Source organism: Pinus tabuliformis, chromosome 5_2 (assembly GCF_031772625.1).
Source record: "Pinus tabuliformis cultivar Carrire ecotype Pingquan chromosome 5_2, CPIR1, whole genome shotgun sequence".
NCBI classification, from domain to species: Eukaryota; Viridiplantae; Streptophyta; class Pinopsida; order Pinales; family Pinaceae; genus Pinus; species Pinus tabuliformis.
Genome location: NC_142306.1, coordinates 415,584,390 through 415,599,964, shown reverse-complemented (window position 1 = coordinate 415,599,964; position 15,575 = coordinate 415,584,390). Strand labels below are relative to the sequence as shown.

The following is a 15,575-nucleotide window of genomic DNA, read 5'->3' as shown; positions in this document are numbered from 1 at the left end:
GGAAGATGGAGATTATTTGGACACACTCACTTGATGATTTGTGGTCTGAAATATCATAGAAAAGACAAAGTGGAAATCTGAAAGAAATAAGATTTTCTTGAAGTAGGATTTGTGGAAGATCTGCTTGATACATCTATTGTTGCTGATCCCTTGCTAATTGATCTGCTGGAAAGAAAGAAAGCTTGATTTAGCATCTAGAGGTGGAAATTTTCTATGATTATGGGTCTTGGATATCTCATTTGATCTAATCTTATAAGATTTTTTTATTTTTTTTCCTCTGAATTTGCCCTTTCTTAGAGCCTATATCTTATGTTATATTGTCTTCTATGATTTTTATATTTCATTGTCTTCTATAATCTTCACGTTTTATGTTTTATTGTAATCGCTTAATTAAAAAATAATAATAATAATAATATTGCTAACAAACTCATAGATAATTACCATGAAATGGAAATCTAATGACTGAATGAAAAGCCTCCCCATTTTCAATATGGTATGAGAGCTAAAGTTATTTGCAGAAGGTTTGGAGATCACATTCTAACGCTTATTTCAATGGCTCGCTTGCCTTTCTCTGTGGTTCTGTGACGACTGTGGCAGCTCACTACATCCCTGTAGTTCTCGCTCTCTGTGATAGTTCTACGGTATTAATTTGCAAAGGGTCGTTCTATGCACCAAAGGCTACAGTAGCCCAAACATCTTACCACGATCTGTTCTTCGTTGCTCACCCATATGATTCTAGCTCAGTATGGCACAATATAACAGTGTGTTTCGATGCTTTTCTATCGATCGTTTTCAGAAGCTCACATGCGTCATCTTAGTGGCGCGGAATTACTGAGACTGGCACAAACGAATGTGTGGTACGGATCTCTGTGTGGCCCACTTCTTGTTGATTCGTATCTCTGTGGCATAATTTATAATGGCTAGATTAGCATGTCCAAACAGTTGTGGCCGTAAGACGGTAAGTTCCAGATTAGCATGCACGACAATCTTAACACGTAAATTGCTTGGTCAACAATTGGACATGTCTACTCGTGCTTTACTTTCTGGTCAAGTCATGTTCTGATATGGTATTCAATTGACATTTAAACGAAATTGTTCACATTGATGGCATAGTGCTATGCCTGTTTCACAAACTCTAATCACACTATATTATATTGGAGGGTCTGCAACATCAAAAATATATGTATTGCAAGATGCAAAGGTCATACGAAAGAAAGCTCAAGGCCTGCATTACTATCTCTAAATCCCACATTGTTTTGTGAAGACTCGAATTTTCAATGAAATTCAAAATTCTGAGTGGTTGTCTAGCATCGCTACATATGCTTGATGGTCGTTCCATAAATATCTCTAAAAATGGCATCCTGAAGTGGCCTTGCTGAAGGACAATAATATCTTTCGATGGGACAAAAAAAAACCTATGATGGATTGGGAAATAGACATAAGATTATATATATGATGGATTGGGAAATAGACATAAGATTATATATGTCTTATATATATGGAAGGGTGATAAATTGTACATTGAAGCCGATTCGTTTAAAGGCCGATCGATTTACCTTAAATTGTGAGAAAGAAGTCAAGATCATCGCTAAATCTGAAAGTACTTTCCTAAGGCACAAATGGACCAAGGTTTTGAGTTTGACATAACTCATATGTGCGCTTAATACATAACAATTAATACATAACAACTAACGGAACCTAAACAAAGCTAGCAAGTTCAAATAATGCTCTCAAGATTAAAAGGTCGTAGTACTTGTGCTAAAGATAAACAATTGTTGATAAAATGTAGGCACAAATGGACCAAGGTTTTGAGTTTGACATAACTCATCTGTGCACTTAATACATAACAATTAATACATAACAACTAACGGAACCTAAACAAAGCTAGCAAGTTCAACGAATGCTCTCAAGATTAAAAGGTCGTAGTACTTGTGCTAAAGATAAACTATTGCTGATAAAATGTTGACACTTGTTGAAGGACCATTGAAGAAGAGGTAAGGTAAAGCTCAAAGAGGTATGTGTGATTTTGATATGTTATGGTAAAGGAGTATAATCTTATTTATAGAGGGAGAAACGAGAAATCTTCCTTTTTGGGGTTGAATAGTGGAACCCAGGGTTTCATGAAGAGGACGGTTCAGTTCATAAAATAGGGACCTCGTTGCTCCCTTTAGAACCTAACTTTTTCTCTGCTTCTTCTTTGATAACCTAGTTTTTGCAAAGCCCATTAATGAGGAGCTTCTCAGATGGCTAGGGACCTATAAATTTACAGATGATCACCTGTTATTTCATTCGTTCAATAGTGGAACCCATTTTTTTAGGTGGAATTTCCATAAGAAGGATGTCTGAGCCTGTGGATGACAAGGGTTGGGCTTATGCTCTGTTTTTGCTACTTGATCCGCAGGTGTGCTTGATGATTGACGCTGGCTTGAACCTATTGTAGTGGAAGCACTAGCGTGTTATAAATTTGTTGGATTGGTGATTTTGCAGGGTTGTTGCTGGGAAGCCCGATTGGCTACCACCATCTTGAACAAAGGGCCTCCGGCCACCATGGGTATCATCGGTTCAGAATCAAAAGCGACAGACTGAAAAGCTAATCAAACCCCAGTTGCAGAGCAAATCTCATTCTGTAATGCCATTTTTTTCTATTATATTTTACTTAACATCAGAGTTGAATTTTTTGATGTATAACATATGGATAAATATTACAACCATCACAAAACATAACCCCTCAGTCCATGCTTGTCCCATCGGAACCTTCCTTAAAGAAATGATACATCACGAAGAAAAGATTGTGGGAACATTGACCTGAATTACAGAGGGCACTGTGCAAAAAGCGAAGCATAAAATACCCTAAATACAAGACAGGCTACAGGAATGTTCCTCGGCACATTCCAGTTAATTAAATGCTTCCTTGCTTGCTGTGACAATTGCCCTGCAGCTTCAGTCCATGAACATGGCCCTTTCCATCTAACCCCTTTTTGAAAAATTTCATCCGATACTTTCCAAAAGAAACTCCTTGGTACACTGGAGGACACTCCTGTTGGGGATTTTTCTAAGAAAATCCCAAAAACAAACAAAACTAAACACACAGAGGCAATGCTCTGTTTCTCTGCCTCAGGATTTTTTTTGTGCACAGGGAAGCTTAAAAAAAATATATCAGAATAGAGTATTACACAGCCATAAAATTCTTGTATTCATTAAAATATAAAATGCCTGAAACAACATTCATCCTCTTTCACTCAGAGGATTTACCAAAAATACATCCGGCCAACTCTGATACATATTCATCCTCTTTGCTGAGAGGGATTCACCAAATTTAATTCATTCTACAAAACTATGTTTTCACCTGAGAATTTACTGTGCTGGGTTTACTGCAGTAAAACCCCTTTTTCATTTACTGGTGTAAAACGGTTTTTACACACAGCTATAAAACAACAAAAATTTACATATGCTTCCTCAGAAATATTATGTGCTCCACTTCGTTTGAATAAAAATAAAAATTTACATTACAACCCCCTGATTTCTTGGATTCGCACTATGCCGTATATATTCACTGCTTCACTCGCAGCTCTTTTCATTTGGCTCGTTCACTCTAAAAATGAACACACATAAAAAAAAACTTACATAAAACATATGTGCTCCTCCCTCTTTTTGGTATTTCGCTGCTGCTACGTTTCTCCCATGCTCAAGAGAAATAACAACTCCCTGGTTTTCCTCGCTGCTGCGAACACATGTTTTTCTTCTCCTCCCGTGTGCAATAATACAATGCCATACCAAGTCAACGTATATACAAAAAAATATTTTTATGTGTTAACAAAACAAAATGTAATATTACGTGCCGTATGGACAAAACTTAAAAATTTTACCAACGCATATGACATTGCATTAAAAACAGGTATGGTCAACCAAACTTGACTTTTACTTCACGCATGATTTTTAATTCGATGCAGGTTCGTATGCATCTTGGAGCAATCGACGGCGGAGGTAGATGAGCTGCATCGGACGGTGGACGGAGATATCGGAAACCATTACATGACTGAACGATAACACCCGAGAAATTACGTTTGCTTACGTATGGGGAGAGCCACGCGTCTGCACCATATTGTATCAGGCTCAAAAATACGGAAACTGCCTTCGCCAGAAAGTGGTCCGAGAAGTTTCAAGCGGGTATGCTGAACGGTTTTGTGCTCCCGTCATTGTGCTTGCTGAGTCGGCATCCGTTGCTGCCCACGCCTGCCTGCAGCCTGCAACCTGCAGTTGGAATTAACATTCCAACACTCCCCTTTAATTTCAACTGTTGGGCGTTCAAACATACCCAAACGCTTCCTCACATAGAGGGATTCACCAACATTGTTGTTACAATAACATCTTCCTCACATAGAGGGATTCACCAATACTGCTTCAGATGCAGTTCCATAAACAACAAAATAGTCTTCCTCTTAATAGAGGGATTCACCTGAGACTGTGCTTAAGAGCATCTTCCTCTTGACAGAGGGATTCACCATAACAATGTGCTGAAGAGCACCTTCCTCTTGACAGAGGGATTCACGTATGACTATGCTGAAAAGCATCATCCTCTTGATAGAGGGATTTACCATGTGTATGCTAAAAAGAATCTTCCTCTTGACAGAGGGATTTACCATGTGTATGCTAAAAAGCATCTTCCTCTTGACAGAGGGATTTACCATGTGTATGCTAAAAAGCATCTTCCGCTTGACAGAGGGATTTACCATGACACTGTGTTGAAAAGCACCTTCCTCTTTAACAGAGGGATTCACTAAGAACTTCACTTCCTCTCACGGAGGGATTACTGCCAAACACTGCTTTAGATGCAGTTTCAAAACAAAACATTCATTGCACTGTTGTGCATACTCATTACATTGTTCTTTTATGCTGTTGCATATTCTCTGCTGCACTATTGTGCCAGCTTCTTTGCTGCATCTACCCCACACTGCTGTGTCTACACTTGTTGTTGTTTTGCTGCACTTCACTTACATTTCTTTGCAAACTCTGCATTGCTGTGCATTCTTCAAAGACAGAATACTCTGTCTTTTCTAGAACAATTACTCTGTCCCACCTTACAAATTTACACTGCTGTGTGTAAACATTTCTTACATTCACTGTTGTTGCATATGTTGCATTTCGATTCAATGAACAACACATTCACTATACTTACATTTACTGCTGTAAAGAAAAAAATTTCTTTTACATCTGCTGTTGTCCATTACCTTTCATTTCTTCAACAAAAACTTCATGTTGCTGCATTTTCTTATTTGCATTGCTGTGTAAAAACACATTTCTTCATTCTCTCTTAGTTCTGGTTTCATTTTCTTCGCACTACTGTGCTTCTCCTTCTTGCCATCACGCTGCTGCCTTTTCTTATGCACTGTTGTCCATACCCATAACCATAGACTCTGTCATCCCTGGGTTTTTATTTGTTGTTGCGTTGCCTCTGCAATTTGCATTGTGGCTGCCCCTGTTCCTTTTTACACCCTTGCTTCACACAGTCTTCGTCTTCATTTTTTTTTATTTACACAATGCACTGCTGTGCAATTCCTTTCGTTTTTCTGTTGCCATACACATTCTCATTCATCCCATGTGCATTAAAAATATACGCTGCCCCTGCTTTTCTTTAGGCATTTATGTGCATGTTGCATTGCATACAAAAAAAAATATTACATTTTTCACTGCTGTGTGAAAAATTTCATTGCATTCTCAGCCACTGGGCATTTATGCTCTGCTGCGTTTTGCCTTCTTCTCATTTTCTTCTCACTGCTTTGCATTTTCATTCCCAATACAAAACATTTCCATCTGCTGTGTATTATACTCACTCTGTTGTGAGTATATTCTCTCATATTACATAAAAGGAAAACTGTGTTCCATTGCTATGCATTTCAATGCATGTGCTCCACACAAAAAACTTTCTACGCTGCTGTTCTATGTTCTGCCTTCGCACTGTTGTGCGGGTCTCCTTGCTTTGCATTACAATGCATATACAATGCATATAATTCACATCTAATTCATCTTCATCTTCACTCACACACTGTTGTGCGTTCTACTGCTTCTCATTTTTCTTATCGTGCTGCTGCACTTCACATTTCAACACTGCCCCTTTTTCTTCTCCGCACTTTTGTGCATATTTCATTGCATATGTGACAAAAAGCAAAGCAAAAACATTACAGTTTTCATCATCGCTGCATATTACATTTCGGAGGGATTAACAACAAAAAGATTTCATTTGCGCTCTGCTGCGCTGCAATACATCCTCCACGCAGTCTCCATGCCCTGCAGATTTTTTTTCTCTGCTTTTATGGTAGATTTAATTCCATATCTTTCCCTTATGAAAAGGTCTTCATCAAAGAGTGATTGTTAATACAGTTCAACAATTATGATAAAAAAAAATTACATGCTCCCCTTAACTGTATGCATCATCTTCTTTCAGCAAAGTTTTCTCAAAAGAAACTTAGATCGACTAGGGAGCTCAAGGGGCTTTCAGACTGTATTTCTTTCCTTCTCCATACTTGTGTAACTTTCTTCTTTTGTATGGGTCTAGCTTGCATAGGATCCCATGTTAAGTTACAATCACGTGCCATATGCCCAATGTTATGACACTTAAAACATTCTACATTGTTCATGAATAAGAATTCATGATTTCTTCTCATAAAGTTATTTCTTGGAGATTGTCGGAGACTACAACATCTATCTCTATGAAATGCTCTACAGTCTTTTGCCATATGACCAAAGTTTGAACAAGAGTAACAATAACCATAGAATGAACTTTGGTACCTGGGAGATGGAGGTTTCCTTGATGTACTTCTGAAGCCTTGCTACCTTGAGATTCTTTGATGATAACCATTGCATCTTACCTCTTTGACATCAGCTACATTTCTTCTTGGAGCTGGTTTTCTACTTGGAGCAGGATTTCTTCTATTGCAACCTTGATCTTTCTCCTTGCCTTTGCTGGAACTAGGAGCATCACCATTTCTTTCCGGCTTCTTCACATCTCCTTTGCTTAAAGCATTTTCATCCTTGTTTGAGGGTTCACCTACATACCCAAGTCCTGATTTATCAGATGGGGATCTGTGATAGTTGAGCATGTCATCCAAGGCTTGAGAGCTCTTCATAATTTTGTTCATCCCTTCAACCTTTTTCTTGAGGAGGACTATTTCTTCTTCCAATCTTTCACACTCATTATTCTTCTTTGTAAGTTGTTCCTCAGTTTCTTCCTTGCTACGAGTAGCTTCAGCTGCTACTATTTTGAGGGAGATAATATCTGACTTCATTTTGGAGAGTTCTGCTTGACTGCTCTCCATTTTCTTCTCAGCTCCTTGTGCCTGATTCCTGGCTTCTTGTAGTTCAGACTTAAGGGAGGAGACCTCTACCTTGTACTGTCCAATCTCTTCTACAAGCTTGTTCACTCTTTTGTGCCTTTGTTCAAGTCGACTTGAGAAGGCGTCTTCCTGCTTCTTTGCTTCATTCAGCTGATTTGTCATGGATATGACTTCTTCATGATGTTTCCTCTTGCATTGATCAAGCTCCTTCTTAAGCTTGACGAGCTCTTCATCCCTTTCTTTTACTTGAAGCTTGATGAGGTCAAACTTCTGATTTTCAGCTTCTATGATGGGTTCAGAATTTTCTTCTTCACTGATGGTCATGGTCAGTGCTCCCTTTGCATGAAGGTCATGCAGTATGTCCCATATCTCCTTTGCTGATGAATATTTTCCTAGATTCTTCTTCACAGAATCAGGCAGTCCATCCAAGATTAGTTTTGATGCTTGTGAATTACACTCCTTGGATTCCTTATCCTTCTTGCTATCATCAATCACTGATTCCCAGACTTCAATCCCTTGAGACTGTAAGACAACCCTCATTTTTATTTCCCACATATCAAAATTTCCATTAAACTTTGAAGCCTCAAATGGAATGCTTTCAAATAGATCGTCTTCTATTTTAATAGAAGAGGGAGACACAACCTTAGAAGGTTTGGACACTTTCTTCCTTGACCTTGCCATTCTTAACTGACTTGACTATGTTTTTTTTTAAAATGACTCACTGTTTCTTCAACAGCAACACAAAAAAAAACTTTGGGGAATACCTGGGTTCTTTTGCCTGAGACTTCACACTGCTGGAGAAGTTTTACTGCTGCTGCAACAAGAGTCTTTCCTTCAGCTTCTTTGACACTTCAAAGAGCCTGAACCAGCTCTGATACCACTGTTGGGGATTTTTCTGAGAAAATCCCAAAAACAAACAAAACTAAACACACAGAGGCAATGCTCTGTTTCTCTGCCTCAGGATCTTTTTTGTGCACAGGGAAGCTTAAAAAAAAATCTCAGAACAGAGAATTACACAGCCATAAAATTCTTGTATTCATTAAAATATAAAATGCCTGAAACAACATTCATCCTCTTTCACTCAGAGGGATTTACCAAAAATACATTCGGCCAACTCTGATACATATTCATCATCTTTGCTGAGAGGGATTTACCAAATTTAATTCATTCTACAAAACTCTGTTTTCACCTGAGAATTTACTGTGCTGGGTTTACTGCAGTAAAACCCCTTTTTCATTTACTGGTGTAAAATTGTTTTTACACACAGCTGTAAAACAACAAAAATTTACATATGCTTCCTCAGAAATATTATGTGCTCCACTTCGTTTGAACAAAAATAAAAATTTACATTACAACCCCCTGATTTCTTGGATTCGCACTGCTGTGCGGTATATATTCACTGCTTCACTCGCAGCTCTTTTTCATTTGGCTCGTTCACTCTAAAAATGAACACACATAAAAAAAACTTACATAAAACATATGCGCTCCTCCCTATTTTTATATATCTATAAGCACTGCTGTGCAATATGTTCTTTTTGGTATTTCGCTGCTGCTACGTTTCTCCCATGCTCAAGAGAAATAACAACTCCCTGGTTTTCCTCGCTACTGCGAACACATGTTTTTCTTCTCCTCCCGTGTGCAATAATACAATGCCATACCGAGTCAACGTATATACAAAAAAATATTTTTATGTGTTAACAAAACAAAATGTAATATTACGTGCCGTATGGACAAAACTTAAAAATTTTACCAACGCATATGACATTGCATTAAAAACAGGTATGGTCAACCAAACTTGACTTTTACTTCACGCATGATTTTTAATTCGATGCAGGTTCGTATGCATCTTGGAGCAATCGACGACAGAGGTAGATGAGCTGCATCGAAGGGTGGACGAAGATATCGGAAACCATTACATCACTGAACGATAGCACCCGAGAAATTATGTTTGCTTACGTATGGGGAGAGCCACGCGTCTGCACCATATTGTATCGAGCTCAAAAATACGGAAAATGCCTTCACCGGAAAGTGGTCCGAGAAGTTTCAGGCAGGTATGCTGAACGGTTTTGTGCTCCCGTCATTGTGCTTGCTGAGTCGGCATCCGTTGCTGCCCACGTCTGCGTGCAGCCTGCAACCTGCAGTTGGAATTAACATTCCAACAGCTCCTCGTCTGTCAATTCTATCCTGGGTGACACCACTATATCAGGCGCAGGGCTGCAAAGCATGGCCCATGACATTCTGGCGAGGTCTTTCTGCACCACGCTCCTGTGCTCAATGCTCAATATCTGTTCATCAACATACCAACTGTTATCAACCAACAAGAAACAAAATGTCAATATGTTACGAGTATGATCTCTACATACCTCCAACTGATCACCGACATTGACAAACAGAACGCCAGGAACGCATTGGACATCAAGCCACTCCCCATCTTTGCGAATTTGAAGCCCCGGGATTTGTCCGTGGAGGAGAATGGTAAGCGCGACCATATCAGAATGGGGTGCCACTCCCTCAACCAGATCCGGTTGAGGACACCATTGGTAGTAATTTATTACTATATGCAACTCCTTCCTCTCCTCTCCCACGCTCTCGTTCAGAGAATTTTCAGTCCGTAAACCAAGATCGCACGACAATACCGCCATCAGCCACTCGAATAGCTTCGACAACTCTCTTCTGTATTCATCCATAGCTTCCCTGCAACCACAAAATTTGTTTTCAGACATCACAGAATTAATACAGTATACACAGACACAGAAAGTACATAACCACTACATGAAATCAGAAACTTGTATGGGACATTTCGTCATTTATCTGGTGGCAGGAGGCCAGAGACCGTTATAGTAATAGTCTCGCCAGTCCGATTTATCCTCTCCATCTGAGTATCCGAGTTTGCTGCCATATCCGATGGGATTTTTTGGTTCTTTATCGTTAGTGTAGGCTTCCTTTTCTTCAACCGGAAGTTGGAAGAAAGCCTTGCTGGTTGCTTGTACTCGAGCGATAAGAGAGTCCGTGACGCCATGATTTATAATGAGGAAGAAACCCCACTTCTCTGCAGCCTCTGAAATTTGGGCAGCGATTGTGTGATTCTGATCATGATGTCGCGGCAGAAGGCTCAAATCCTGCAAATCGATAATGGGAACGTGCAGGTCCTCCTGTACGAGTGCCTTCTCCACTTGCCTCACGAACTCCGGCGGAAACGTCTGGATTCCACTCTCCGCCAATCTCTGCACTCGGCTCATTGCCCACTTCTCCAGCACCGCCATTGCCTTGCTAGCATCCACGGAAACTCTTATTTCCATCTCTATAGTATTATAAATGTCTTCTGACATGACATGCGAGGAAATAGCTCTTGTCTTTTGAGCGATAGTACGCGAACAAATAAATGGAGCTTGAAGCAACAGCAGGTGAACAAATGAATGGAACCAAATAAATGGAGCTTGGAGCAACAGCAGGTGAACAAATGAATGGAACCGTAGAGAGAGGACAAAGGCTATTTCCCTTGCATGTTTATAAAAATAGAAATAAGAGTTTCCAGCATCAATGGTATGTTGGTAGCAGCATGAATGTACTTATGTCCAACTTGAAGGGCCCAGCCACCTGTATCGGGCCTGCGACCACTTTTGTACGTAACACGCCAGCATCTCGCTTGCGATGACTTTTGGATGTAAGAGGTCGCGAGCCATAAATCCCATGTTATCGGGCTTTAAATGAACGTGGCCATTATAGCCGTAAGAGGCCACAATTTTGATCAGAAAATAATAGAAATTAAGATATAGTTTTGATAAATTTGATGAACTTGTTTTAAAATAGGTAGTCTAGATGAATTTTGGGTTGGCAAACCATAGAAATTAGGTATAATTTTGAGAATTTTTTATTATATATTTTTAAAATTTAGATTATTGAGGAGAGAAATTTATTTTATAGTCTAATGTGATATATAAGTTATCTCTATCATCAAAATTGAAATTTTACTATATAAACAAAAATAAAAATTTTAAAAAATCTAAAAAAAAATAAATAATTATATAAAATATCTAAACATTAAATTCCTCCCTACTTTTATTAAATCTATATTTAAAATAAATCTACGCTAATAATTATCAAAATTCAAAATTTTAACTAATAATGTTGGCGTTCTTACAACAGAACTTCAAATTTCTTCGCCAAAATTCGTCGTCGTGGCCTCATTAGACAAAGCACATGAAACATGTTGTATACAAAAATTTTAGGAACGTAATTGGCAATCCCAGTATTTCCTGTTCGTGTGTCATCCCGCAATGTGTGACATCCATAGTGATTGACATGGAGTTAGAAAATGAAAGAAAAATGTGGCAGATATTAGGGTAAATACTTATCTATAAGCATTGATATTACAGAAGAGCTCTGCCAACAAATTGGGTGCAAATTTTTTTGGGGGTGAAGTATCAGTTTAAATATTAAACATGCAGTAAAGTACTCATTTAATTTGTAATTTTAAAATTTAGTATTTATATTCTATTTTGCATCTATTAATATCTATAATGATAGATATGAAATTAGAAGATGACAATTATAATGGTATTTTAATAGAGGATAAAAAAAATATGAGATAAGGGTAATTATTTTAATTCAAGTAAATGAGATAAACATGTATTTTTGATTTAATAGAAGTATTTAATAAGTAAATATTAAGTGTTATAAAGTAAGTTAATGATTGGTTTATTTTTCTATTTTATGTATAAATTTTTTTTAGTCAATATACAAAATGGAAATTATGAGCTTAGTTTAATATTTTTCATTTGGTTTGGTTTAGTTTAGTCAAAGGCTTTTTAGTAAGTAAAAATAGATTATGTCAAGTTCCTTACTTCTATATTTGTTGGTTAGAAGAAAACATCGAAAACATATTGTCATTACAATCTTATTAACCAAAGCTGACATGACCCATGAAACTAGAAAACACTTAGGACCATAAAATAACCCACGACCATCAGGGATCAACAAGTTTGACCGAAGTTGGGTTCTCTAATTTGACACAAGTGATGAAGGAAGACAATAATCACAATGAATATGCTTTTCCATGTGTGCAAGTCTCCCTTCCAAGCATTCCAGCTTCTCATAAATTCTCCTTTGACTCGTCTACAAGGTGGCTAAATAGTCCTGCATTTTCCATTGATTATGTTGAGGGTCATTTAGATATATGATGACTGCATTCTTCTCATCGTGGCAATCCCTGCTAAGCTACTCCAAGATGAATATCACATGTCTGACCTGGCTATAAAAAATGCCCAAGGGAGGGGAGGCAGAGGGGGTGCTTCCATAGTTCCAAGTGACTGTGTGGGGTTGGGGTCCACTGTTTCATTGAGGCCTCAGTCCCCCATAAAATGATCATGTGTCGTCCCCTTAGACCTATACCCCTCCTCGCCCTTCTACACTGGCAATGCATGGTTTGCCTAGCTAGGACCCAAAGAGGCCTGTAAACCAAGTTAAGTCTCATGACACTGCAACACAACATAACTAGAAAATTGGTTGAGCGATGACGCAACTAGTCAACTACCAACCCACAATACTAGATCACCTCATAACCCTCATTTAAACTTCTTGTTAGCCACCAACTGAACACCATCGAAAGGAAAAATAGAAAGTTGCTACACATGTGCCACACCCTTCACCTTAATCAAAAATTGGCCACCATATGACCTCCTAGGTGACTGACAAACATACTAAAATGCACAAAAACCCCTTGTGTAACTACCCTAACTAATGCAACCATGCAATGGAAATCTAGAAACTCTACCTGCAGAGGCTGGGATTCACCCTGCAACAAAACCAAAAACTAGGAATGGTCGGAAAAGGTGGGGCTTGAGCTCAAACCTTTCGGGCCCGACCCTTCATAACACCACCAAAAACTCTCAACATGAACCAAACCTATATTATGACACCTATGATACCAATTCATTGCAAAATACACAGCACAAGGCTAGGATACCCCCTTACTGATAACCTAGGCATAGACCTACAACCCAATTTTAGTCAACAATCCATTGTACAAAGACCCCACTGCATTGTTATCTTCTCAAGTTTTCAAAAAATGCTCTAATTGGAAACTCTTATGCGAGAGTACCAAATTTGCTTCTCATGAGTCTCCTTACTAAGTTCTCCAACTCAATAACCTTCCACTAAAAATCACTAGACTTCCACATCCCAATATAGCTCATGCAAATTACCAACTTGCAAACACATACCTGGTCCTTCCCCACCACTCTATCTCCCATGCCAGAATACAAATAACCAACATTGTTATAGAAAAATGAAACACGATATTAGGTAACCCATTGGCTCTCCTCCCCAAATATACTCTCCACATGGGTGTGTATGGTGCCTCAACGCCACCCATGATCCAGGTGGATATTGGTGGCCACCTGCCAAGTCCACCTGGACCCCCACCATTGTCTTTCTCAGCATTTTCAGTTTCCTTAATTGTAGCACAACTTACTATTTTTAGCAGTTTTTCGGGTCCTGAACTTCCGGAGCCGTTTTGAGGCCCTAAACGACGTTTTTTGGGGAATCCGGGGGCAACACGAGTCCATGGAATGGACTGGTGTTGCCCGTTCCAACAATGATAGTGCTCGGATAGATCTTTGTAATGAGCTATTGTACGCGTCAAACGGAGATCATATGCCAAAGTTACGACCCCGGGAAGTTGATGTACCAACTTACCCCCAAACGGGGCCCACAGTTTGGCGTTTCATCTCCTAGGGTTATTTTTCTGTTCATGAATTTTCGAGTCGGGAAAAGATTGTTTTTGCTCTTCTCAAAGCAGCCCCCCACGTCAAGGACTGGTGGGAAACCTACTGCGAACAGAAGGATGAAAGTACTGGCTCACTATTTTCAGCCGCACCCACCTGGGATTCGTTCCGGGATGCCATCAAGGAGCAGTACTACCCTGTCGGAAGCTATGAGGATGAATACATAAAGTTGACCACGCTGCGGCAGGGAAGGGACCAAGACGTGCCGGAGTTCACCAATATTTTCCATACCCTTCGCACAAAGTTGGGTATCAAGGATTCGGAGCAACATTTGATACTCAAATACCGTGGCTGCCTGCACAAGTACATCCAGGAATAAATACAGTTCCTAAACATCCCCTCGCTCGGCGCAGCATACCGGTATGCCGTCAAGGTCGAGCAGAAGTTTAAACAAAAGAAGCGAGACTTTGGATCTGCGAATCCAAAGCAGGGGAAAGGTGCCCCTAAACCACAGAACAAAGGACAAAGCCAAGGCGGGACAACCCAAGACAACCAGCCGAAGCTGCAAGCAAAGAGCAACGCCGCGAAGCCGAGAAAGGACACTGGAAAATGGTGCGAGTTCCATAAGAGCTCCACTCACAACACAAGTGAGTGTCGGGCCAAGCAGTCACTGGTGGCTAAGCTAATGGTTTCAGAATCAGATGCATGTTCCGACTCTGAGTCAGAACCCGATAAGGGGTATGAAAAAGGGAAGCAGATCATTGATGCGGATCCCAGCGCCACTGTTGCTACCGCAAAGATCCAGAAAAATGAACCCGAAGATCCAGAGGAGGAGGAGCGTCTCTTCCACTCCCAGATGTGGGTAAAGGGCTCCCCGATACAGTTCATTGTTGATAGCGGGAGTCAAAAGAACCTCATTTCGGCAGAGGTCGTGAAGCGGTTGGGCTTACCGACCACAGCACATCCACAACCATACACCATTGGGTGGCTTCACCAAGGGCGAGATCTTCGCGTGAGCCAGCAGTGTCGCCTTCCATACAACATCAAGCCCTTCACGGATGAGGTATTGTGTGACATTGCTCCCCTTGAAGTTTGTGATGTATTACTAGGACAACCATACTTGTGGAAGCAACATGCTGTGTATGAATCAAGGCCCCGTGCTGTTATTATTACATTGGGAAATAAGTTGTTCAGGATACCAAAGGTAGCACCACCTGCCGCCATCTCTTTGATTACTGCAAAACAATGCAGTAAGATCATTTCCAAAACCAGGAAATTTGTTTTCCTGATGATACGCCCTCAAGGGAAGAAGAAGACAGTGGCCGCGGCCTCCAAACGGGGTCCCTCTGCATGGCAGCTACAGATGGACAAGATTGTGGAGGAGTACGAAGACATCTTCACCTCCCCGGCAGGGGTTCCTCTGCACTGTCAAGTCAAGCACTCCATCGATCTGACCCAGGTGCGCCGCTACCCAATGGACCAATTTATCGGCGCTCCGTTCTGGAGAACAATGAAATCA

The 15,575-nt window shown here is 39.9% G+C and overlaps 1 protein-coding gene and 1 pseudogene across 1 annotated transcript; both read right to left on the bottom strand.

Annotated features, from left to right (window-relative positions):
- Window positions 1-9,478: 9,478 nt before the first annotated feature.
- On the bottom strand, window positions 9,479-9,973 carry LOC149159302 (flavonol synthase/flavanone 3-hydroxylase pseudogene; annotated as a pseudogene).
- LOC149159301 (leucoanthocyanidin dioxygenase-like) lies at window positions 9,701-10,588 on the bottom strand. The gene is made up of 2 exons (XM_089433464.1): window positions 10,165-10,588; window positions 9,701-10,025 (listed from the first exon to the last, which is right to left on the bottom strand). The coding sequence occupies exons 1-2, from the start codon at window positions 10,568-10,570 to the stop codon at window positions 9,973-9,975; spliced, it is 459 nt and encodes a 152-aa protein (XP_089289590.1). The 5' UTR covers window positions 10,571-10,588; the 3' UTR covers window positions 9,701-9,972.
- Window positions 10,589-15,575: the final 4,987 nt, after the last annotated feature.

Excerpts from the sequence above, each read along its gene's own strand:
- LOC149159301 (XM_089433464.1), bottom strand. The coding sequence starts at position 10,570 with ATGAGCCGAGTGCAGAGATTGGCGGAGAGTGGAATCCAGACGTTTCCG. Across the intron at positions 10,026-10,164 it reads GCGAGACTATTACTATAACG|GGAAGCTATGGATGAATACA; the intron begins GTCTCTGGCCTC and ends TTGTGGTTGCAG.